Source organism: Oncorhynchus mykiss, chromosome 27 (assembly GCF_013265735.2).
Source record: "Oncorhynchus mykiss isolate Arlee chromosome 27, USDA_OmykA_1.1, whole genome shotgun sequence".
NCBI lineage: Eukaryota > Metazoa > Chordata > Actinopteri > Salmoniformes > Salmonidae > Oncorhynchus > Oncorhynchus mykiss.
In genome coordinates this window covers 33,915,661-33,941,406 of record NC_048591.1, presented here as the reverse complement: position 1 = coordinate 33,941,406, position 25,746 = coordinate 33,915,661, and the positions used below count along the sequence as shown (strand labels likewise).

The 25,746-nt window shown below is 44.6% G+C and overlaps 1 protein-coding gene across 4 annotated transcripts in view; it reads right to left on the bottom strand.

The window, feature by feature from the left end:
• Positions 1–5,685: 5,685 nt before the first annotated feature.
• The window catches only part of robo1 (roundabout, axon guidance receptor, homolog 1 (Drosophila)), a 544,530-nt gene continuing 524,469 nt past the window's right edge, over positions 5,686–25,746 (bottom strand). For all 4 annotated transcript variants that reach the window (XM_036964909.1, XM_036964911.1, XM_036964908.1 and 1 more), the window contains 5 exons: positions 24,367–24,878; positions 24,037–24,201; positions 6,775–7,050; positions 6,407–6,600; positions 5,686–6,094 (listed from right to left, as the gene is read on the bottom strand). In XM_036964909.1, the coding sequence (XP_036820804.1) occupies positions 6,080–6,094; positions 6,407–6,600; positions 6,775–7,050; positions 24,037–24,201; positions 24,367–24,878 (1,162 nt within the window). In that variant the 3' untranslated portion in view covers positions 5,686–6,079. The remainder of the gene's footprint in view (positions 6,095–6,406; positions 6,601–6,774; positions 7,051–24,036; positions 24,202–24,366; positions 24,879–25,746) is intronic.

The window sequence follows — 25,746 nt, the reverse complement described above, 5'->3', positions numbered from 1 at the left end:
TAGCTAACGTTAGCTGGCTGGCTCGCTAGGTAACATTTTTTGTATGCTCTCCACTTTCTGGAGGACCGAGTTTTGAAAATCAGTTGCATTCGAGCATGGTAGCTCGAATGCGATAGAAACAAAACCTGTTTCCGGATTTAATCTTCAAACTAAGGGCAACCATGGCATCCGACAGGAGACGCGTCCAACCATGATGTTTGGATAGTCTAGCTAGCAACATTTTGAGATATTACACATTTCTAATTTTGACATGAAGTCTGCCAAAGCGCAGAATAACTGATGAATTTACGAACTCTAAACACCCGTTGAATATGGCCGGTGTCAGTAAACGTCGGCAAAAAAGCGTAAGTAAATTGTTTCCAGCAGCACAGTTCCAGTTACCAACGCTCTGGATAACATGAAAACATCCGCTCTAATCCGCTCTGCTAGGGTGAGCAATGTTCAGTCAGCTGTTCTCTCTCACTTAGATGTCTGGATGTAGCTAGCAAGTAACTTGGGTGCTTGACTGTTAGGACAGAACGCTCAAATCAACACCTAAAGAGATGTGTGGGGCTAAAGCTTAAAAGGGTGTGAACGATGCTGAATGGGTGTAGACAAAGAAGAGCTCTCCAGTAGGTACCAAAACACTCAAAGGCCATTTTCTCAAAAGTGAGTCTAAAAGATTATCAACTTCAAAGCAAAACTACTTTCCCATTGACGCAACTGTAGTGTATGATATCCCATTTTGTAGCTCTGAGTCTTTACTTTTATCCAATGTAAAAAACATATTTTCAAATGTTGCTACATAAGACGGTTGGTCACATTTTAGCATATTGTCTGGGTGGTGTTCTGACCCTACAGTATATTGTAGCATATTGTCTGGGTGGTGTTCTGACCCTACAGTATATTGTAGCATATTGTCTGGGTGGTGTTCTGACCCTACAGTATATTGTAGCATATTGTCTGGGTGGTGTTCTGACCCTACAGTATATTGTAGCATATTGTCTGGGTGGTGTTCTAATCCTACAGTATATTGTAGCATATTGTCTGGGTGGTGTTCTGACCCTACAGTATATTGTAGCATATTGTCTGGGTGGTGTTCTGACCCTACAGTATATTGTAGCATATTGTCTGGGTGGTGTTCTGACCCTACAGTATATTGTAGCATATTGTCTGGGTGGTGTTCTAATCCTACAGTATATTGTAGCATATTGTCTGGGTCGAGTTCTAATCCTACAGTATATTGTAGCATATTGTCTGGGTCGAGTTCTAATCCTTCAGTATATTGTGGCCTTTGAGGCAAGCATGTCTCTAATGGATTTCAATGTACTTTTATAGTGGCATTGAGCTTTACAGTGGCATTGAGCTTTATAGTGGTATTGCTTTTTCATTATACCTATGATAAAAATGTCAATAAAAGTAGTATCATCTGTCAGAATATTATTTTCCTATTACTTTGATGAATAGTATTGTATGTCTCTTGTTTATGATGCTTTACCTGGTCTATACTGTACACCTTTAGTAATACTCCTGTGTACTGGAACATTCCATGTTGGGAAAGACGTGTGTGTCTTTAGTTTTAGTCAGAAATCTGAATTCATTGGTAATACAGTAGGTTGGACAATATGCTAAACTATGGGTTTCATGGTATTAACTGAATTAATCCTACAATGTTGAATCAAAATAATATGTTTGCGTCTGCTGCCTCCTGTTGAGTTATAACAGCTGCATCCCAAAGATAAACACATTACAATCAAATGAATGAACAACTTACAGCAACAGTAAGAGACTCATTGTTATAGGTATTAAAGGATATTTTTGATAAATAATGTGGGGAAAAATGACATTTTGGGATTAGTGAATCCTCGGTATGTAGGGCTAACAATAGAGTAATAGCCTTTTTAATGAGATACAACCAATACGCAGAACAACAACACTCATGTCCCTTAGAGAACACAGCCTGCTCACTACCCTTCAACTAAACTGCATCCAAACAGCTGAATGAACAGCACAAAAGTTGCCTTCAAATGATGCCACTCAATGTGGTCTGGCCTGTAGTGCAGCTAAGAACCTGTGTTAGCAGTAGCAGTGGCCGACTCAGGCGTCACATCCACTCCAGAGCTCAGGCCTTTCTGTTTGTATTTGATCTTCAAGTGTAGCGAGGAGAGCTTCAGTGAGAGAGAAGCCCCAGAGGACATCTTAGGGAACATCCCATGTCCTTCTGATATCATAAAAAAAGAAAGAAAAGGAGGGAGCGCTAGCAGTTTGAACATTTTTTATTCATCTTTTTTTTTAAATATTATTTTGCATTTTCGCTTTACGAAACAAATGTTTGCAGATGTCGTATGAATAAACAACAGAACCCTCTCTCCTCAGAGAAGGGATCCACCAACCACTCCCTTCTCTGGAAAATAGATTCTTCTTGTCCAATGGCGGCCTCTCCCGATTCACAAGGTGTCGCCCATTTTCTGTATGTTACATTCTTTTAAGTGCATTAATAGACAATGTAACCGTTTGAAATAATGTGCAATGACTGGAACTACGGTCAATTCAAAAAGACATTTACATTGCTGCTATGACCCACAATAACTGTGTCTGTGTTGGCGGTCATCACATGAGCTAGCGTCAGAATCTGAAATGAGCCAATCATGACACAGGGAGTCTTTCAAACCACAGCCATCGTAAACAGCTTATCACCTTTACCAACATCATCATCAGGGTTAACAACTCTTTAGTCATACCTGTTTTCCTCCAGTAAGACAGGTTCATAGATAAAATGGTTTGAAATAAAGTTTAGTGATTGTGCTTTTAAAACCAAAGTAAAACAAATAACAAACATTGACAATGACCCCAAAATATAACAGTGCATTAGAAAAAGAACAATCCCAAAGTGGCACTTTCTTGGGGCGGCTAAATAATATAGCGATTTACAACATGGATGGAAAACGATAAAATAATTATATTTACTGGCATAATGAAATTATAATTCGCAAAATAAAACAAGGAAGACAAATTTGAAGTACGACAATGGATGCTAACAAAAGGACATTATGTGTACAGGTATATTTACAAGACAGTCCACCCCTCTGCTTGTAACTCATTTTATTACAGTAATACCTTGCTGTATGGGCAAGGCTTCCCACAGATCGTACAGAGGCAAGCCAAGTCGATCGTGTCAATACCTAGAGTCCACTTTTACTCCCTATTGCCTTTGAATAAAACATACACTACATGATCACAAGTACGTGGACACCTGTTCGTTGAACATCTAATTCCAAAATCATGGGTATTAATATGGAGTTTGATGCTATAACAGCCTCCACTATTCTGGGAAGGCTTTCCGCTACATGATGGAACATTGCTGCGGGGACTTGCTTCCATTCAGCCACAAGAGCATTAGTGAGGTCGGGCACTGATGTTCTGCGATTAGACCTGGCTCGCAGTCGGCATTCCAATTCATCCCAAAGGTGTTTGATGGGGTTGAGGTCAGGGCTCTGTGCAGGCCTGTCAAGTTCTTCCACACCGATCTCGTCAAACCATTTCTGTATGGACCTCGTTTTGCTCATGGGGGCATTGTCATGCTGAAACAGTAAAGGGCCTTCCCTAAACTGTTGCCACAAAGATGGAAGCACAGAATCGTCTAGATTGTAACTGTATGCTGTAGCGTTAATGTTTCCCTTGACTGGAACTAAGGGTCCTGAACAATGAAAAACAGCCCCAGACTATTATTCCTCCTCCACCAGATTTAACAGTTGGCACAATGCATTTGTGCAGGTAGTGTTCTCCTGGCATCCGATGCCAGATGGTGACGCGTGATTCATCACTCAAGAGAACGCGTTTCCACTGCTCCAGAGTCCAATGGCGGCAAGCTTTAAACCACTCCAGCCGATGCTTCGCATTGCGCATGGTGATCTTAGGCTTGTGTGCGGCTGCTCGGCCATGGAAACCCATTTCATGAAGCCCCCGACGAACAGTTCTTGTTCTGACGTTGCTTCCAGAGGCAGTTTGGAACTCGGTAGTGAATGTTGCAACCGAGTACAGAGGATTTGTACCCTCTACACGCTTCAGCGGTTCTGTGGGCTTTTGTTGCCTACCACTTCACGGCTGAGCCGTTGTTGCTCCCTAGACGTTTCCACTTAAAAATAACAGCACTTACAGTTGACCGGGGCAGCTCTAGCAGGGCAGAAATTTGACAAACTGACTTGTTGGAAAGGTGGCATCCTAAGACGGAGCCACGTTAAAAGTCACTGAGCTCTTTGGTGAGATTGAATGGCTGTGTGCTTGATTTTATACACTTGTCAGCAACAGGTGTGGCTGAAATAGCGGAAACCACTAAGTTGAAGGGGTGTCCACATACTGCTGTATCTACAGTACCAGGCAAACGTTTGGACACACCTACTCATTCAACGGTTTTTCTTTATGTTTACTATTTTCTACATTGTAAAATAATAGTGAGGACATCAAAACTATGAAATAAAACATATGGAATCATGTAGTAACCAACCTTTGCCTCGATGACAGCTTTGCACACTCTTGGCATTCTCTGAACCAGCTTCACCTGGAATGCTTTTCCAACAGTCTTGAAGGAGTTCCAACATATGCTGAGCACTTGTTGGCTGCTTTTCCTTCACTGTGCGGTCCAACTCATCCCAAACCATCTCAATTGGGTTGAGGTCGGTGATTGTGGAGGCCAGGTCATCTGATGCAGCACTCCATTGCTCTCCTTCTTGGTCAAATAGCCCTTACACAGCCTGGACGTGTGTTGGGTAATTGGCCTGTTGAAAAACAAATGATAGTCCCACCAACCGCAAACCAGATGGGACAGTGTATCACTGCAGAATGCTTTGGTAGCCATGCTGGTTAAGTCTGCCTTGAATTCTAAATATATCACAGACAGTGTCACCAGCAATCACCCCTACACCATCACATCTTCTCCTGCATGCTTCATGGTGGGAACCACACATGAAGAGATCATCCGTTCACCTACTCTGCGTCTCACAAAGACACTGCGTAGGGACCAAACATTTCTAATTTGGACTCATGTCTATTGCTTGTGTTTCTTAGCTCAAACATGTATCTTATTCTTATTGGAGTCCTTTAGTAGTAATTCGCCCATGAAGCCCTGATTCACGCAGTCTCCTCTGAACATTGATGTTGACATGTGTCTGTTACTTGAACTCATTGAAGCATTTATTTGAGCTGCAATCTGAGGTGCAGTTAACTCTAATGAACTTATCTTCTGCATCAGAGGTAACTCTGGGTCTTCCTTTCCTGTGGCAGTCCTCATGAGAGCCAGTTTAATCATACCGCATAATGGTTTTTGCAACTGCACTTTTCCGGATTGACTGACTTTCATGTCTTAAGGTAATGATGGACTGTAATTTCTCTTTGCTTATTTGAGTTGTTTTTGCCATAATATGACCTTGGTATTTTACCAAATAGGGCTATCTTCTGTATACCACCCTACCTTGTCACAACACAACTGATTGGCTCAAATGCATTAAGAAGGAAAGAAATTCCACAAATGGACCTTTAACAAGACACAGTTGTTAATTGAAATGCATTACAGGTCATGATAGCTGGTTGAGAGAATGCGAAGAGTGTGCAAAGCTGTCATCAAGGCAAGGGTGGCTACTTTGAAGAATCTAAAATCCCAAATAAATGCAGATATTTTTAAACACTTTTGTGGTTACTACATGATTCCAGTGTTATTTCATAGTTTTAATGTGTTCACTATTATTCTACAATGTAGAAAATAGTAAAAATAAAGAAAAACTGAAATGAGAAGGTGTGTCCAAACTTTTGACTGGTACTGTATATAGTGTATCTGCTAATGAGTATCTTGCTTTGGATTCAAGTACCACTCTTTTATCCTCTGGCATTTTTTTTCTTCTGTAAAATGGACATAGAAAATTATCAATTAGAAAAAAAATTGGTCTGTTTTCCAGGTGTTTAGAAACACAATTGATGTACAGTATTTGTCAGCAAACATGATGGTGAGATACTGAGATATTTAAAATGGACAGAGGAACGATCACGGCATTCCTCTTCTCGGAAACTTCATTCTGGAAACAACTTCCTGTTCATCCCTTCTAGTAGTTCAGGTCTCCACCATCTGAGGAGAAGGACAACACAACAGACATTTCAACGAGCATCAAAATATATACACAGCATTTCAACGAGCATCACAATATATACACAGCATTTCAATGAGCATCACAATATATACACAGCATTTCAACGAGCATCACAATATATACACAGCATTTAAATAAGCATCAAAATATATACACAGCATTTCAACAAGCATCACAATATATACACAGCATTTCAACAAGCATCAAAATGTATAGACAGCATTTAATCTAATCGGCCAATACTGAATCTGCAGTAACACTATGAGTTGGCCAGTCGGCAAGCACTGTACCTCTAAGTCATCGTCTCCTGGCTGGAAGGCCCCCATGTCGTTGGGGATCCTGCGAGCCCCCGGCCCCCCCTCTCCTCTCCGCCGGCCCCCTGAGCCCCGGGAGGACATAGAGCTGGAGGAGCTGGGGTCCCTGTCTCTGGGACTGTGGACCGTGGGGAAGGAGGGGCGGCTGTAGGGCAGGATGTCCTCTGGTCCTGGGACAAAAGAGGAGAGAGGACACACTGAGAACTTATGTCCTTCAACACAATACATATAGCTATTCACAATCTAAAGTTGCACTATCAGAGCGGCATGTCTACAGAGCAGAAAGAACAATATACTGCTAGGTTAAATGCCACTAGTTCCATGTCCCTAGGTCTTCTCTGTACCTGGGTGTTGGCGTGCCTTGGTGCTGCCCCCCTCCTGTTTGTTCCCTTTCCCTGCACGGGGGATCTTCTGTCTGTCCTGGGTCTCCCGGCGCTCTGAGGAGCTGGTACGGGGGTCCGATCCCTCCCGCGGCCGGTACCCTCCTCCTGAGTCCCCTCTCCTGTCCCTGCCCTCGCCTGCCTTGGGAGACATCATCCCCCGGGCCTCCAGGGCTGTCTTGGAGGGATGTGTGGGGGACTTGAGCCCCGCTGGAGGGGGGATGGGAGGAGGAGGCAGATCTGGAGGATAAACAAAAGGAAGAGGAGGACATTAGTTACTCAGTTGAAAATGTGTGTTAGGGTGTGAGATGGAAGATAATGAGTCAATGTGCTCTGGATTAGAGCCAGAGCCTAGCCATTAGAGCCTACCCATTAGAGCCTAGCCATTAGAGCCTAGCCATTAGAGCCTACCCATTAGAGCCTAGCCATTAGAGCCTAGCCATTAGAGCCTAGCCATTAGAACCTACCTATTAGAGCTCTACCCATTAGAGCCGAGCCAGTAGAGCCTACCTATTAGAGCCTACCCATTAGAGCCTAGCCATTAGAGCCTAGCCATTAGAGCCTAGCCATTAGAGCCTACCCATTAGAGCCTAGACATTAGAGCCTAGCCATTTGAGCCTACTGTGTATACACATACTGACCAAGCAGAAGCACTCTGGACTGTACTGTGTACACACAGCCTGGGACGACAGATGGGAAACAGTGGGAAGATAAGGGGTAATGGCAGGCAGAGAGGGAGAAATGGAATTTGGAAGGGAGGGAGGGAGGAGTGAAGGGAAAGAGGTGAGAGAGGGGAGGAAGTGAGAGAGGGGACAAGGTGAGAGAGGGGACGAGGTGAGAGAAGGGACAAAGTGAGAGAGGGGGGGAAGTGAGAGAGGGGAAGAGGTAAGAGAGGGGACGAGGTGAGAGAGGGGACGAGGTGAGAGAGGGGACAAGGTGAGAGGGGGGACAAAGTGAGAGAGGGGACAAAGTGAGAGAGGGGAATAAGTGAGAGAGGGGAAACGGGAAAGAGAGAAGAAAGGAGAGAGAGATGGAGAGAGAGATGGAGGAGAGAGAGATGGAAGAAAGAGAGAGATGGAGGAAAGAGAGAGAGATAGAGGAGAGAGATGGAGGAGAAAGCGAGATGGAGGAGAGAGAGATGTAGTAGAGAGAGAGAGAGATGGAAGAGAGAGAGGAGGAGAGAGATGGAAGAGAGAGAGGAGGAGAGAGAGAGATGGAGAGAGATAGAGGAGAAAGAGAGATGGAGGAGAGAGAGATGGAGGAGAGAGACATGGAGAAAGACATGGAGGAGAGAGAGTGATGAAGGAGAGAGAGTGATGGAGAAGAGAGAGATGGAGGAGAGGGTTAGCAGAGGGGAGCGTGACGGTCAGCAGCTGGCTCTCTTTCCCGCTCCATTTCCCCTGTCGATGAATCAATGCTGTCTGTCCTTGAGTCATTATTCATATGAGCCTGACTGGTGGGCTGCCTAAGCGCTCACACCTCTACAGACACACACACACACAAACAAAACACGCTGCCTGAGAAAAGCCTTGTCTGCTCCGCTTGCGATCGATATCTTTTCATCTTTTAATCAGAGGCCCATTTGAGGGATGGCTCAGCTCTGTGGGCCGGCACGGTCCATAATCCACACAGGATTACAAAGTTAATAAACATAGCAACAGGCCATTTCCACCACTCACACCCAGCATCCCAACGCCCCTCACACCCAGCATCCCAACACTGCTCACACCCAGCATCCCAAGTCCGCTCACACCCAGCATCCCAACATCGCTCACACCCAGCATCCCAACACCACTCGCACCCAGCATCCCAATGCCGCTCACACCCAGCATCCCAACACCGCTCACACTCAGCATCCCAACACCGCTCACACCCAGCATCCCAACACCGCTCACACCCAGCATCCCAACACCGCTCACACCCAGCATCCCAACACCGCTCACACCCAGCATCCCAACACCACTCACCACCCAGCATCCCAACACCGCTCGCACCCAGCATCCCAACACCGCTCGCACCCAGCATCCCAACACCACTCACCACTCAGCATCCCAACACCGCTCATACCCAGCATCCCAACACCGCTCACACCCAGCATCCCAACACCGCTCGCACCACACCGCTTGCACCCAGCATCCCAACAACGTTCGCCACCCAGCATCCCAACGCCCCTCACACCCAGCATCCCAACACCGCTCACACCCAGCATCCCAACACCGCTCACACCCAGCATCCCAACACCGCTCACACCCAGCATCCCAACACCACTCACCACCCAGCATCCCAACACCGCTCACACCCAGCATCCCAACATCGCTCACACCCAGCATCCCAACACCACTCGCACCCAGCATCCCAATGCCGCTCACACCCAGCATCCCAACACCGCTCACACTCAGCATCCCAACACCGCTCACACCCAGCATCCCAACACCGCTCACACCCAGCATCCCAACACCGCTCACACCCAGCATCCCAACACCGCTCACACCCAGCATCCCAACACCACTCACCACCCAGCATCCCAACACCGCTCGCACCCAGCATCCCAACACCGCTCGCACCCAGCATCCCAACACCACTCACCACTCAGCATCCCAACACCGCTCATACCCAGCATCCCAACACCGCTCACACCCAGCATCCCAACACCGCTCGCACCACACCGCTTGCACCCAGCATCCCAACAACGTTCGCCACCCAGCATCCCAACGCCCCTCACACCCAGCATCCCAACACCGCTCACACCCAGCATCCCAACACCGCTCACACCCAGCATCCCAACACCGCTCACACCCAGCATCCCAACACCACTCACCACCCAGCATACCAACACCGCTCACACCCAGCATCCCAACACCGCTCACACCCAGCATCCCAACACCGCTCGCACCCAGCATCCCAACACCGCTCACACCCAGCATCCCAACACCGCTCACACCCAGCATCCCAACACCCCTCACACCCAGCATCCCAACACCGCTCACACCCAGCATCCCATCACTCCTCACACCCAGCATCCCAACGCCCCTCACACCCAGCATCCCAACACCACTCACACCCAGCATCCCAACACCGCTCACACCCAGCATCCCTGAATCACACACTGTAGGAACTTTTTACACACTCGGGGGCTAAAGGGGTTGCCGGTGTGTTTTGTCTGTGTCGCTTAGACCAAATCAGGAAGGTCTAATACACTTTCCTGAATATCCCCCCTCCCCCACACATACGCACAACACACACACACCTCCTGAATACACAGTGGGTCAGTCAATATCATAGGGTGGAAAAGCTTCTTTCATTTCTCCCCTGCTTGCTACCTCCGTCAGGATCTGATCAATGCCACTGTCTGTGAGATATAGCCCACTACAGGAGGAGGAGGAGGAGAGGAGAGGACAGCCAGGCAGATTTATGGACACATGGAGGTGAGGAAAGAGGCCAGGTTTCAATGGCAGGGCCCGTATCCACAAAGCATCTCCGAAAAGGTCCTAGGAATTCTGTTAAGACCTGTTATAAGACTTCAAATACCCCCAGCTCAGAGTGGGTTTTAGGAGGATGTTAAGACAGTGCTCAGACAAACACCGCTCAGACAAATCCTGAGCCAGGAGTAAAATCAGTTCAGAAACGTTTCTCAGCTATTCACCACAGATTGAGGTAACGCAAAGGAAGGATAGTGATGACGGATATTGACCAACTTGTAAATCATTGACCAACTTGTAAATTATTGGGAATAACCAATCACGCTGTGAACTCACAGTGATTGTGACTGTACATCAAATGTTGCAATGGTAAAAAGTTTGATATCATTTTCGCCTGACATGATCACTCTGCCTAATTCTTGATTAATATGTTTGCATGCGTAACCTTTTCTTTTTTTTTACCAATTCTGATATTTGTAATAATGTGATAGGGATAATGCAATGAATCATACAGTATAAAGGTTGTTAAGTAGAATTCTGATATTTGTAATAATGTGATAGGGATAATGCAATGAATCATACAGTATAAAGGTTGTTAAGTAGAATTCTGATATTTGTAATAATGTGATAGGGATAATGCAATGAATCATACAGTATAAAGGTTGTTAAGTAGAATTCTGATATTTGTAATAATGTGATAGGGATAATGCAATGAATCATACAGTATAAAGGTTGTTAAGTGGAATTCTGATATTTGTAATAATGTGATAGGGATAATGCAATGAATCATACAGTATAAAGGTTGTTAAGTGGAATTCTGATATTGGTAATAATGTGATAGGGATAATGCAATGAATCATACAGTATAAAGGTTGTTAAGTAGAATTCTGATATTTGTAATAATGTGATAGGGATAATGCAATGAATCATACAGTATAAAGGTTGTTAAGTGGAATTCTGATATTTGTAATAATGTGATAGGGATAATGCAATGAATCATACAGTATAAAGGTTGTTAAGTGGAATTCTGATATTTGTAATAATGTGATAGGGATAATGCAATGAATCATACAGTATAAAGGTTGTTAAGTGGAATTCTGATATTTGTAATAATGTGATAGGGATAATGCAATGAATCATACAGTATAAAGGTTGTTAAGTAGAATTCTGATATTTGTAATAATGTGATAGGGATAATGCAATGAATCATACAGTATAAAGGTTGTTAAGTGGAATTCTGATATTTGTAATAATGTGATAGGGATAATGCAATGAATCATACAGTATAAAGGTTGTTAAGTGGAATTCTGATATTTGTAATAATGTGATAGGGATAATGCAATGAATCATACAGTATAAAGGTTGTTAAGTGGAATTCTGATATTTGTAATAATGTGATAGGGATAATGCAATGAATAAAGGTATAAAGGTTGTTAAGTAGAATTCTGATATTGGTAATAATGTGATAGGGATAATGCAATGAATCATACAGTATAAAGGTTGTTAAGTGGAATTCTGATATTTGTAATAATGTGATAGGGATAATGCAATGAATCATACAGTATAAAGGTTGTTAAGTGGAATTCTGATATTTGTAATAATGTGATAGGGATAATGCAATGAATCATACAGTATAAAGGTTGTTAAGTAGAATTCTGATATTTGTAATAATGTGATAGGGATAATGCAATGAATCATACAGTATAAAGGTTGTTAAGTAGAATTCTGATATTTGTAATAATGTGATAGGGATAATGCAATGAATCATACAGTATAAAGGTTGTTAAGTAGAATTCTGATATTTGTAATAATGTGATAGGGATAATGCAATGAATCATACAGTATAAAGGTTGTTAAGTAGAATTCTGATATTTGTAATAATGTGATAGGGATAATGCAATGAATCATACAGTATAAAGGTTGTTAAGTAGAATTCTGATATTTGTAATAATGTGATAGGGATAATGCAATGAATCATACAGTATAAAGGTTGTTAAGTAGAATTCTGATATTTGTAATAATGTGATAGGGATAATGCAATGAATCATACAGTATAAAGGTTGTTAAGTAGAATTCTGATATTTGTAATAATGTGATAGGGATAATGCAATGAATAAAGGTATAAAGGTTGTTAAGTAGAATTCTGATAATATAGACGTTATATATCACGTTGCATCATCTTTACTGACACAATAAAAGTTAAAGAGATTCTCTGCTACTTTTGTATACCTTTTAGCCAGCAGTTCTGAAAGTAGAGGTCACGAGCCAAAAGTGGTCCCCGAAAATGCCTTACCACATATCTCTCTCTCTCTCTCTCTCTCTCTCTCTCTCTCTCTCTCTCTCTCTCTCTCTCTCTCTCTCTCTCTCTCTCTCTCTCTCTCTCTCTCTCTCTGTCTCTCTCTCTCTCTCTCTCTCTCTCTCTCTCTCTCTCTCTCTCTCTCTCTCTCTCTGCAGTCTATATCAACATGTGGGGTTACATTATGGCATTTATCAATATGTGGGGGTACACTACAGTCTATATCAACATGTGGGGGGGGGGGGGGGGGTGGGGGTACACTGCAGTCTATACCAACATATAGGGGGTTCACTACAGCATTTATCAACATGTGGGGGGTACACTACAGCCTATATCAACATGTAGGGGGTACACTACAGCATTTATCAACATGTGGGGGGTACACTACAGTCTATATCAACATGTGGGGGGGGGGGGGGGGGTACACTGCAGTCTATACCAACATATAGGGGGTTCACTACAGCATTTATCAACATGGGGGTACACTGCAGTCTATACCAACATATAGGGGGTTCACTACAGCATTTATCAACATGTGGGGGGTACACTACAGCCTATATCAACATGTAGGGGGTACACTACAGCATTTATCAACATGTGGGGGGTACACTACAGTCTATATCAACATGTGGGGGGGGGTACACTGCAGTCTATACCAACATATAGGGGGTTCACTACAGCATTTATCAACATGTAGGGGGTACACTACAGCCTATATCAACATGTAGGGGGTACACTACAGCATTTATCAACATGTGGGGGGTACACTACAGTCTATACCAACATGTGGGGGGTACACTGCAGTCTATATCAACATGTGGGGGGGGGGGGGGGGGGGGGGGGGTACACTGCAGTCTATACCAACATATAGGGGGTTCACTACAGCATTTATCAACATGTGGGGGGTACACTACAGCCTATATCAACATGTAGGGGGTACACTACAGCATTTATCAACATGTGGGGGGTACACTACAGTCTATATCAACATGTGGGGGGGGGGGGGGGGGGGGGGGTACACTGCAGTCTATACCAACATATAGGGGGTTCACTACAGCATTTATCAACATGTAGGGGGTACACTACAGCCTATATCAACATGTAGGGGGTACACTACAGCATTTATCAACATGTGGGGGGTACACTACAGTCTATACCAACATGTGGGGGGTACACTGCAGTCTATACCAACATGTAGGGGGTACACTACAGTCTATATCAACAAGTGGGGGGTACACTACAGCATTTATCAACATGTGGGGGGTACACTACAGTCTATATCAACATGTGGGGGGTACACTGCAGTCTATACCAACATGTAGGGGGTACACTACAGCATTTATCAACATGTAGGGGGTACACTACAGCCTATATCAACATGTAGGGGGTACACTACAGCATTTATCAACATGTGGGGGGTACACTGCAGTCTATATCAACATGTAGGGGGTACACTACAGTCTATATCAACATGTGGGGGGTACACTACAGCATTTATCAACATGTGGGGGGTACACTACAGTCTATACCAACATGTGGGGGGTACACTGCAGTCTATACCAACATGTAGGGGGTACACTACAGTCTATATCAACATGTGGGGGGTACACTACAGCATTTATCAACATGTAGGGGGTACACTACAGTCTATATCAACATGTGGGGGGTACACTACAGCATTTATCAACATGTAGGGGGTACACTACAGTCTATATCAACATGTGGGGGGTACACTACAGCATTTATCAACATGTGGGGGGTACACTACAGTCTATACCAACATGTGGGGGGTACACTGCAGTCTATACCAACATGTAGGGGGTACACTACAGTCTATATCAACATGTGGGGGGTACACTACAGCATTTATCAACATGTGGGGGGTACACTACAGTCTATATCAACATGTGGGGGGTACACTGCAGTCTATACCAACATGTAGGGGGTACACTACAGCATTTATCAACATGTAGGGGGTACACTACAGCCTATATCAACATGTAGGGGGTACACTACAGCATTTATCAACATGTGGGGGGTACACTGCAGTCTATATCAACATGTAGGGGGTACACTACAGCATTTATCAACATGTGGGGGGTACACTGCAGCCTATATCAACATGTGGAGGGGGGGTGTACACTGCAGTCTATACCAACATGTAGGGGGTACACTACAGCATTTATCAACATGTGGGGGGTACACTACAGCCTATATCAACATGTAGGGGGAACACTACAGCATTTATCAACATGTGGGGGGTACACTGCAGTCTATATCAACATGTAGGGGGTACACTACAGCATTTATCAACATGTGGGGGGTACACTGCAGCCTATATCAACATGTAGGGGGTACACTACAGCATTTATCAACATGTGGGGGGTACACTGCAGCCTATATCAACATGTGGAGGGGGGGTGTACACTGCAGTCTATACCAACATGTAGGGGGTACACTACAGCATTTATCAACATGTGGGGGGTACACTGCAGTCTATATCAACATGTAGGGGGTACACTACAGCATTTATCAACATGTGGGGGGTACACTGCAGCCTATATCAACATGTAGGGGGTACACTACAGCATTTATCAACATGTGGGGGGTACACTACAGCATTTATTAACATGTAGGGGGTACACTACAGCATTTATCAACATGTGGGGGGTACACTGCAGTCTATATCAACATGTAGGGGGTACACTACAGCATTTATCAACATGTGGGGGGTACACTGCAGCCTATATCAACATGTGGAGGGGGGGTGTACACTGCAGTCTATACCAACATGTAGGGGGTACACTACAGCATTTATCAACATGTGGGGGGTACACTACAGCCTATATCAACATGTAGGGGGTACACTACAGCATTTATCAACATGTGGGGGGTACACTGCAGTCTATATCAACATGTAGGGGGTACACTACAGCATTTATCAACATGTGGGGGGTACACTGCAGCCTATATCAACATGTAGGGGGTACACTACAGCATTTATCAACATGTGGGGGGTACACTGCAGTCTATATCAACATCACACAGTATACAGTGCGGAGAACAAGTATTTGAAACATTTTGCAGGTTTCCCTACTTACAAAGCATGTAGAGGTCTGTCATTTTTATCATAGGTACACTTCAACTGTGAGAGACGGAATCTAAAACAAAAATCTAGAAAATCACATTGTATGATTTTTAAGAGTACAGTATATATCAATATGTGGGGGGTACATTACAGAATATATCAATATTTAGGGGGTACACTACTGTATATAGCAACATGTGGGGAGTACACTACAGAATATATCAATATTTAGGGGGTACACTACCATATATATCAATATGTGGGGGTGGGTACACTACAGTATATATCAATATGTGGGGGGTACACTACAGTATATATCAATATGTGGGGGGTACACTACAGTATATATCAATATGTGGGGGGTACACTACAGTATATATCAATATGTGGGGGGTACACTACAGTATATATCAATATTTAGGGGGTACACTACAGTATATATCAGTATTTAGGGGGTACACTACAGTATATATCAATATTTAGGGGGTACACTACAGTATTTATCAATATTTAGGGGGTACACTACAGTATATATAAACATGTGTCTTGCCCTCCTTCACTCAGAGTGTGCACAGACTGGTAAACGACCTGCGTTATTACAGATTGTGTAACAGCAGCCTTCCCACAGGCACTGTCAAGCTATAGCACATCGCCCACTCCAAACAGTTCAGATTTTCAACAACAGATTTACACTACAGTATATAGCAATATTTAGGGGGTACACTGCAGTCTATATCAATATGTGGGGGGTACATTACAGAATATATCAATATTTAGGGGGTACACTACTGTATATAGCAACATGTGGGGAGTACACTACAGAATATATCAATATTTAGGGGGTACACTACCATATATATCAATATGTGGGGGTGGGTACACTACAGTATATATCAATATGTGGGGGGTACACTACAGTATATATCAATATGTGGGGGGTACACTACAGCCCTAGCCCCTCCCACTAGGACCTTCACATACAGTATTTCATCTTCCTCTGTTCTTTCCTGGTAAGAGGACTAGCCCTTAGACCCTAACTTCTATACCCTAGCCCTTAGACCCTAACTTCTATACCCTAGCCCTTAGACCCTATCTCCTAGACCCTAGCCCTTAGACCCTAACTCCTAGATCCTAGCCCTTAGACCCTAACTCCTAGATCCTAGCCCTTAGACCCTAACTACTAGAACCTAGCCCTTAGACCCTAACTCCTAGACCCTAGCCCCTAGACCCTAACTCTCTCATCTCTTATCACCTCTCACCTCCTCTGTCATTTCTTTCCTCCCCTATCACCTCACTCCTCCCCTATCACCTCTCTCCTCCCCATCACCTCTCTCCTCCCCCATCACCTCTCTCCTCCCCCATCACCTCTCTCCTTCCCCATCACCTCTCTCCTCCCCATAACCTCTCTCCTCCCCCAAAACCTCTCTCCTCCATCATCACCTCTCTCCTCCCCCATCACCTCTCTCCTCCCCATCAACTTTCTCCTCCCCTATCAACTTTCTCCTCCCCTATCACCTCTCTCCTCCCCCATCACCACCATCACCTCTCTCCTCCCCATCACCTCTCTCCTTCCCTAACATCTCTCTCCTCCCATATCACCTCTCTCCTCCCCATCACCTCTCTCATCCCCCATCACCTCTCTCCTCCCCATCACCCTCTCTCCTCCCGTATCATCTCTCTCCACCCCATCACCTCTCTCCTCCCTTATCACCTCTCTCCTCCTCCATCACCTCTCTCCTCCCCCATCACCTCTCTCCTCCCCCATCACCTCTCGCCTCCCCCAGGCACTGTCAAGCTATAGCACATCGCCCACTCCAAACAGTTCAGATTTTCAACAACAGATTTACACTACAGTATATAGCAATATTTAGGGGGTACACTGCAGTCTATATCAATATGTGGGGGGTACATTACAGAATATATCAATATTTAGGGGGTACACTACTGTATATAGCAACATGTGGGGAGTACACTACAGAATATATCAATATTTAGGGGGTACACTACCATATATATCAATATGTGGGGGTGGGTACACTACAGTATATATCAATATGTGGGGGGTACACTACAGTATATATCAATATGTGGGGGGTACACTACAGCCCTAGCCCCTCCCACTAGGACCTTCACATACAGTATTTCATCTTCCTCTGTTCTTTCCTGGTAAGAGGACTAGCCCTTAGACCCTAACTTCTATACCCTAGCCCTTAGACCCTAACTTCTATACCCTAGCCCTTAGACCCTATCTCCTAGACCCTAGCCCTTAGACCCTAACTCCTAGATCCTAGCCCTTAGACCCTAACTCCTAGATCCTAGCCCTTAGACCCTAACTACTAGAACCTAGCCCTTAGACCCTAACTCCTAGACCCTAGCCCCTAGACCCTAACTCTCTCATCTCTTATCACCTCTCACCTCCTCTGTCATTTCTTTCTTCCCCTATCACCTCACTCCTCCCCTATCACCTCTCTCCTCCCCCATCACCTCTCTCCTCCCCCATCACCTCTCTCCTCCCCCATCACCTCTCTCCTTCCCCATCACCTCTCTCCTCCCCATAACCTCTCTCCTCCCCCAAAACCTCTCTCCTCCATCATCACCTCTCTCCTCCCCCATCACCTCTCTCCTCCCCATCAACTTTCTCCTCCCCTATCAACTTTCTCCTCCCCTATCACCTCTCTCCTCCCCCATCACCACCATCACCTCTCTCCTCCCCATCACCTCTCTCCTTCCCTAACATCTCTCTCCTCCCATATCACCTCTCTCCTCCCCATCACCTCTCTCATCCCCCATCACCTCTCTCCTCCCCATCACCCTCTCTCCTCCCGTATCATCTCTCTCCACCCCATCACCTCTCTCCTCCCTTATCACCTCTCTCCTCCTCCATCACCTCTCTCCTCCCCCATCACCTCTCTCCTCCCCCATCACCTCTCGCCTCCCCCATCACCTCTCGCCTCCCCCATCACCTCTCGCCTCCCCCATCACCTCTCTCCTCCCCCATCACCTCTCTCCTCCCCCATCACCTCTCTCCTCCCCCATCACCTCTCTCCTCCCCCATCACCTCTCTCCTCCCCCATCACCTCTCTCCTCCCCCATCACCTCTCTCCTCCCCCATCACCTCTCTCCTCCCCCATCACCTCTCTCCTCCCCCATCACCTCTCTCCACCCCAATCACCTCTCCGTCACTCACCCCGCTCCCTCGCTACAGGACACAGCAATAACTTCCAGATGAAAACCATTCAGATCAAATCCAATCCGTGACCAGACCAGACTGATAGACAGACAGCCAGGGCTGGAGAACTGTCTGTCTCCTCTCCTCCTTACTCCTCTCAGACACACATAGGGAACAAAGAGGGGAAGTGAGGGAGGAGGGAGGAGACGGAGGGAGCTGGAGGAGAGCAGAGTGAGGGGTGGAGAGATTACTTCAAAGGGATGGGTTGGGGTGGAAGGCAGGATAGAGGGAAGGAGGGATGGAGGGGAGGAGAGGAGGAGGGGCTAGAATTTGGTGCAGTGATAGCTGGTCTGGCTCAGAGAGGGGCTGGATATTAAATCTCCCTGTCAAGCGCTTCCAAACACACAAGGACATCTCACAGTAAGAGGAGAGCCAGCTCCACACACACACACACACATACACTCACACACTCACAACACACACACATATGCACGCATGCACACACACACACACACACACAAACACACATCTATCCACACACACACACACACACACACGAACAAATTCCATTTGCAAAAGCTAAATCCCAGAGGAGTACATAACTAAAACGTCCAGTTTTGTTGTAACACGTGGGGCACACATTAAACAATCAATAACCTTAAAGTTGACAAACTTCACTTTGACAAGGATAAGCATATTCCTGGTGCTGTGCGTTGTTACTCTGTAGTTGGTCCCGGCCTTGTTTATTCCTGGCTCCTGGAGTGGAGGACAGGGGGCCACTTCAATAAGCACCTGGGTTAATTTCATTAGTGGCTAGCTGGAGAGGAAGACATCCCAGTGTCAGCAGCAGCAGAACGGGCTGGAGCTGGACCGTAGTCCCCTGAAACAGACCCGCTCCATTCTACCCCAGTCTGCTCTGCACAGCTGCAGATTGGAAACGATGCTTGGCGTGCATGCACACACACAAGAGGAGAATGATTAAAGCTCTGACTTATGACACACTCACACTCACTCACTCCTGGACACTGCGTCTCAGACAGGCACCATATCATATATCACATGGGTGGGGCTGGGTAGTGAGGTATTACAGTAGTAGGGGACTAGAATACAGATGGATCCATAGCACAGCTCCAGTTCTCATTATGAGGTATTACAGTATTAGAACACTAGAATACAGATGGATCCATGGTACAGCTCCAGTACTCATTATGAGGTATTAGGGGACTATAATACAGATAGGATCCATGGTACAGCTCCAGTCCTCATTATGAGGTATTAGGGGACTATAATACAGATGGATCCATGGTACAGTTCCAGTACTCATTATGAGGTATTACAGTATTAGAACACTAGAATACAGATGGATCCATGGTACAGCTCCAGTACTCATTATGAGGTATTACAGTATTAGAACACTAGAATACAGATGGATCCATGGTACAGCTCCAGTACTCATTATGAGGTATTGCAGTAGTAGAACACTAGAATATAGATGGATCCATGGTACAGTTCCAGTACTATTAATGAGGTATTACAGTAGTAGAACACTAGAATACAGATGGATCCATGGTACAGCTCCAGTACTCATTATGAGGTATTACAGTATTAGGTGACTAGAATACAGATGGATCCATGGTACAGCTCCAGTACTCATTATGAGGTATTGCAGTAGTAAAACACTAGAATACAGATGGATCCATGGTACAGCTCCAGTACTCATTGAGGCATTGCAGTAGTAGAACATTAGAATACAGATGGATCCATGGCACAGCTTCAGTACTCATTATGAGGTATTACAGTATTAGGTGACTAGAATACAGATGGATCCATGGTACAGCTCCAGTACTGATTATGAGGTATTACAGTATTAGGTGACTAGAATACAGATGGATCCATGGTACAGCTCCATTACTCATTATGAGGTATTACAGTATTAGAACACTAGAATACAGATGGATCCATGGTACAGCTCCAGTACTCATTATCAGGTATTGCAGTAGTAGAACACTAGAATACAGATGGATCCATGGTACAGTTCCAGTACTCATTATGAGGTATTGCAGTAGTGGAACACTAGAATACAGATGGATCCATGGGAAAGCTCCAGTACTCATTATGAGGTATTACAGTATTAGGTGACTAGAATACAGATGGATCCATGGTACAGCTCCAGTACTCATTATGAGGTATTACAGTATTAGAACACTAGAATACAGATGGATCCATGGTACAGCTCCCGTACTCATTATGATGTATTGCAGTAGTAGAACACTGGAATACAGATGGATCCATGGTACAGCTCCAGTACTTATTATGAGGTATTGCAGTAGTGGAACACTACAATACAGATGAATCCATGGCACAGCTTCAGTACTCATTATGAGGTATTGCAGTATTAGGTGACTAGAATACAGATGGACCATGGTACAGCTCCAGTACTCATTATGAGGTATTACAGTATTAGGTGACTAGAATACAGATGGATCCATGGAACAGCTTCAGTACTCATTATGAGGTATTACAGTATTAGAACACTAGAATACAGATGGATCCATGGAACAGCTTCAGTACTCATTATGAGGTATTACAGTATTAGAACACTAGAATACAGATGGATCCATGGTACAGCTCCAGTACTTATTATGAGGTATTGCAGTAGTGGAACACTACAATACAGATGAATCCATGGCACAGCTTCAGTACTCATTATGAGGTATTGCAGTATTAGGTGACTAGAATACAGATGGACCATGGTACAGCTCCAGTACTCATTATGAGGTATTACAGTATTAGGTGACTAGAATACAGATGGATCCATGGAACAGCTTCAGTACTCATTATGAGGTATTACAGTATTAGAACACTAGAATACAGATGGATCCATGGTACAGCTCCAGTACTCATTATGAGGTATTGCAGTAGTAGAAATCTAAAATACAGATGGATCCATGGTACAGCTCCAGTACTCATTATGAGGTAATACAGATGGATCCAAAATACAGCTCCAGTACTCATTATGAGGTATTGCAGTAGTGGAACACTAGAAAACAGATGGATCCATGGTACAGCTCCAGTACTCATTATGAGGTATTACAGTATTTGGTGACTAGAATATAGATGGATCAATGGTACAGCTCCAGTACTCATTATGAGGTATTACAGTATTAGGTGACTAGAATACAGATGGATCCATGGTACAGCTCCAGTACTCATTAAGAGGTATTACAGTATTAGGTGACTAGAATACAGATGGATCCATGGTACAGCTCCAGTACTCATTGTGAGGTATTACAGTGTTAGGTGACTAGAATACAGATGGATCCATGGTACAGTTCCAGTACTCATTATGAGGTATTACAGTATTATGTGACTAGAATACAGATGGATCCATGGTACAGTTCCAGTACTCATTATGAGGTATTACAGCAGTAGAACACTACAATACAGATGGATCCATGGTACAGCTCCAGTACTCATTATGAGGTATTACAGTATTAGAACACTAGAATACAGATGGATCCATGGTACAGCTCCAGTACTCATTATGAGGTATTGCAGTAGTAGAACACTAGAATATAGATGGATCCATGGTACAGTTCCAGTACTATTAATGAGGTATTACAGTAGTAGAACACTAGAATACAGATGGATCCATGGTACAGCTCCAGTACTCATTATGAGGTATTACAGTATTAGGTGACTAGAATACAGATGGATCCATGGTACAGCTCCAGTACTCATTATGAGGTATTGCAGTAGTAAAACACTAGAATACAGATGGATCCATGGTACAGCTCCAGTACTCATTGAGGCATTGCAGTAGTAGAACATTAGAATACAGATGGATCCATGGCACAGCTTCAGTACTCATTATGAGGTATTACAGTATTAGGTGACTAGAATACAGATGGATCCATGGTACAGCTCCAGTACTGATTATGAGGTATTACAGTATTAGGTGACTAGAATACAGATGGATCCATGGTACAGCTCCATTACTCATTATGAGGTATTACAGTATTAGAACACTAGAATACAGATGGATCCATGGTACAGCTCCAGTACTCATTATCAGGTATTGCAGTAGTAGAACACTAGAATACAGATGGATCCATGGTACAGTTCCAGTACTCATTATGAGGTATTGCAGTAGTGGAACACTAGAATACAGATGGATCCATGGGAAAGCTCCAGTACTCATTATGAGGTATTACAGTATTAGGTGACTAGAATACAGATGGATCCATGGTACAGCTCCAGTACTCATTATGAGGTATTACAGTAGTAGAACACTAGAATACAGATGGATCCATGGTACAGCTCCAGTACTCATTATGAGGTGTTACAGTATTAGGTGACTAGAATACAGATGGATCCATGGTACAGCTCCAGTACAAATTGTGAGGTATTACAGTATTAGGTGACTAGAATACAGATGGATCCATGGTACAGTTCCAGTACTCATTATGAGGTATTATAGTATTATGTGACTAGAATACAGATGGATCCATGGTACAGTTCCAGTACTCATTATGATGTATTGCAGTAGTAGAACACTAGAATACAGATGGATCCATGGTACAGCTCCAGTACTCATTATGAGGTATTACAGTATTAGAACACTAGAATACAGATGGATCCATGGTACAGCTCCAATACTCATTATGAGGTATTCCAGTATTAGGTGACTAGAATACAGATGGATCAATGGTACAGCTCCAGTACTTATTATGAGGTATTGCAGTAGTGGAACACTACAATACAGATGGATCCATGGCACAGCTCCAGTACTCATTATGAGGTATTGCAGTATTAGGTGACTAGAATACAGATGGACCATGGTACAGCTCCAGTAGTCATTATGAGCTATTACAGTATTAGGTGACTAGAATACAGATGGATCCATGGAACAGCTTCAATACTCATTATGAGGTATTGCAGTAGTAGAACACTAGACTACAGATGGATCCATGGTACAGCTCCAGTTCTCATTATGAGGTATTACAGTATTAGGACACTAGAATACAGATGGATCCATGGTACAGCTCCAGTACTCATTATGAGGTATTGCAGTAGTAGAACACTAGACTACAGATGGATCCATGGTACAGTTCCAGTACTCATTATGAGGTATTACAGTAGTAGAACACTAGAATACAGATGGATCCATGGTACAGCTCCAGTACTCATTATGACGTTCCACCTCATACAGTACTTTAGTGATGAATGAGCAGAGTGTGGTTCTGTACTGTACCTTCAGCGTAGGCCTCTCGTCTCTGGAGCCCTGGGTGGCTCGCTGCAGGGTGCTGCTTCTGCTTCTTAGGAGGCCTCTTATGCATGTTGGCCGTGCTCATGTTACTGTCTGTGGAAGGGGGGCTGCCCGGACGGTGGCCTGAGGGGGTCATTTGGTACTTTCGCGCTGAAGGGAAAGACACATTTGGTAAGGCACATGAAACCATGAAAAGGTTTTCCCCCTATCAAAGGGCTTGCAGAATAAGGGAATCATTTTGATTCAAAGTTAATGTGCTCATGATCTTGTTTTCTACTGTTCTTGATAAAGTAACATCACAATATATGTGCTTACCTCCGGGGCCTCCCTCCTGGCCTTGCGTGGGGTTGGGGTACTTGGCTACCTTGAGGCCTGCATACTCCGCAGCAGCCGCCACGGCCTGGGCAAAGTCGGCATCTGTGAAGAAGGATCCGTCTGAGGAGCTGACGGCACTGGAGCGTCCTGATGAGGCGTTGTCCTCCTCGGAGGCTGAACCCCAGCCGTTGATCATGGAGCCTGTCATAGAGCTCTCCAGGTCCCCCACGCTGGAGGCTGGCGTCTGCTCCAGGCCCCGCAGCAGCAGCCTCCTGGTGTGCATCTGCTGGGGGTGGTGGGGGTGGTGAGGGTGGTGAGGGTGGGTGTGGTGGTGGTGCACCTTGGCCACCTCCGCGTCTGTCTTGTCCCCTTCCTCCTCTTCCTCCTCTTCCTCCAACATCTCCTCCTCCTCCTCCTCCATGCCATCTGTGTCCAGAGACATGGGGCTGGAGATGTAGCCGTAGGTGTGTGAGGGGGAGAGGGGCCGGGGAGGGGGGCTCACTACATGGCGTCTGAAACAGCAGGAGACATGTTCTTAATGTAGGGTATACCAAATAAATGAAATAAATTCAATTATAAATCACGACAGAATGTTTTGTACAGACATTAGTACAATGGGTACCATCAGTACAAATCCCTCTTGGATTTATTCACTTTTTATTGTTTTGCAGAGTAAGATTAAAATAAGATTAAAAAAGTTTTTGTCAATGATCTTGACAAAAGATTACTGACAAATAAAACACTAATAGAACTTGATGAGATAAGTACAGGATGCATGTTTTAGTGCCTTGTTGCATACAGGATGCATGTTTTAGTGCCTTGTTGTGTACAGGATTTATATTTTAGTGCCTTGTTGTGTACAGGATGTATGTTTTAGTGCCTTGTTGTGTACAGGATTTATATTTTAGTGCCTTGTCTATAGGATGCATGTTGTAGTGCCTTGTCTATAGGATGCATGTTGTAGTGCCTTGTTGTGTACAGGATGCATGTTAGGGCCTTGTTGTGTACAGGATGCATGTTAGAGCCTTGTTGCACACAGGATGCATGTTGGAGTGCCTTGTTGCATACAGGATGCATGTTAGGGCCTTGTTGCGTACAGGATGTATGTTTTAGTGCCTTGTTGTGTACAGGATTTATATTTTAGTGTCTTGTTGTGTACGGGATGCATGTTTTAGTGCCTTGTCTATAGGATGCATGTTGTAGTGCCTTGTCTATAGGATGCATGTTGTAGTGCCTTGTTGTGTACAGGATGCATGTTAGGGCCTTGTTGTGTACAGGATGCATGTTAGAGCCTTGTTGCACACAGGATGCATGTTGGAGTGCCTTGTTGCATACAGGATGCATGTTAGGGCCTTGTTGCGTACAGGATGCATGTTTTAG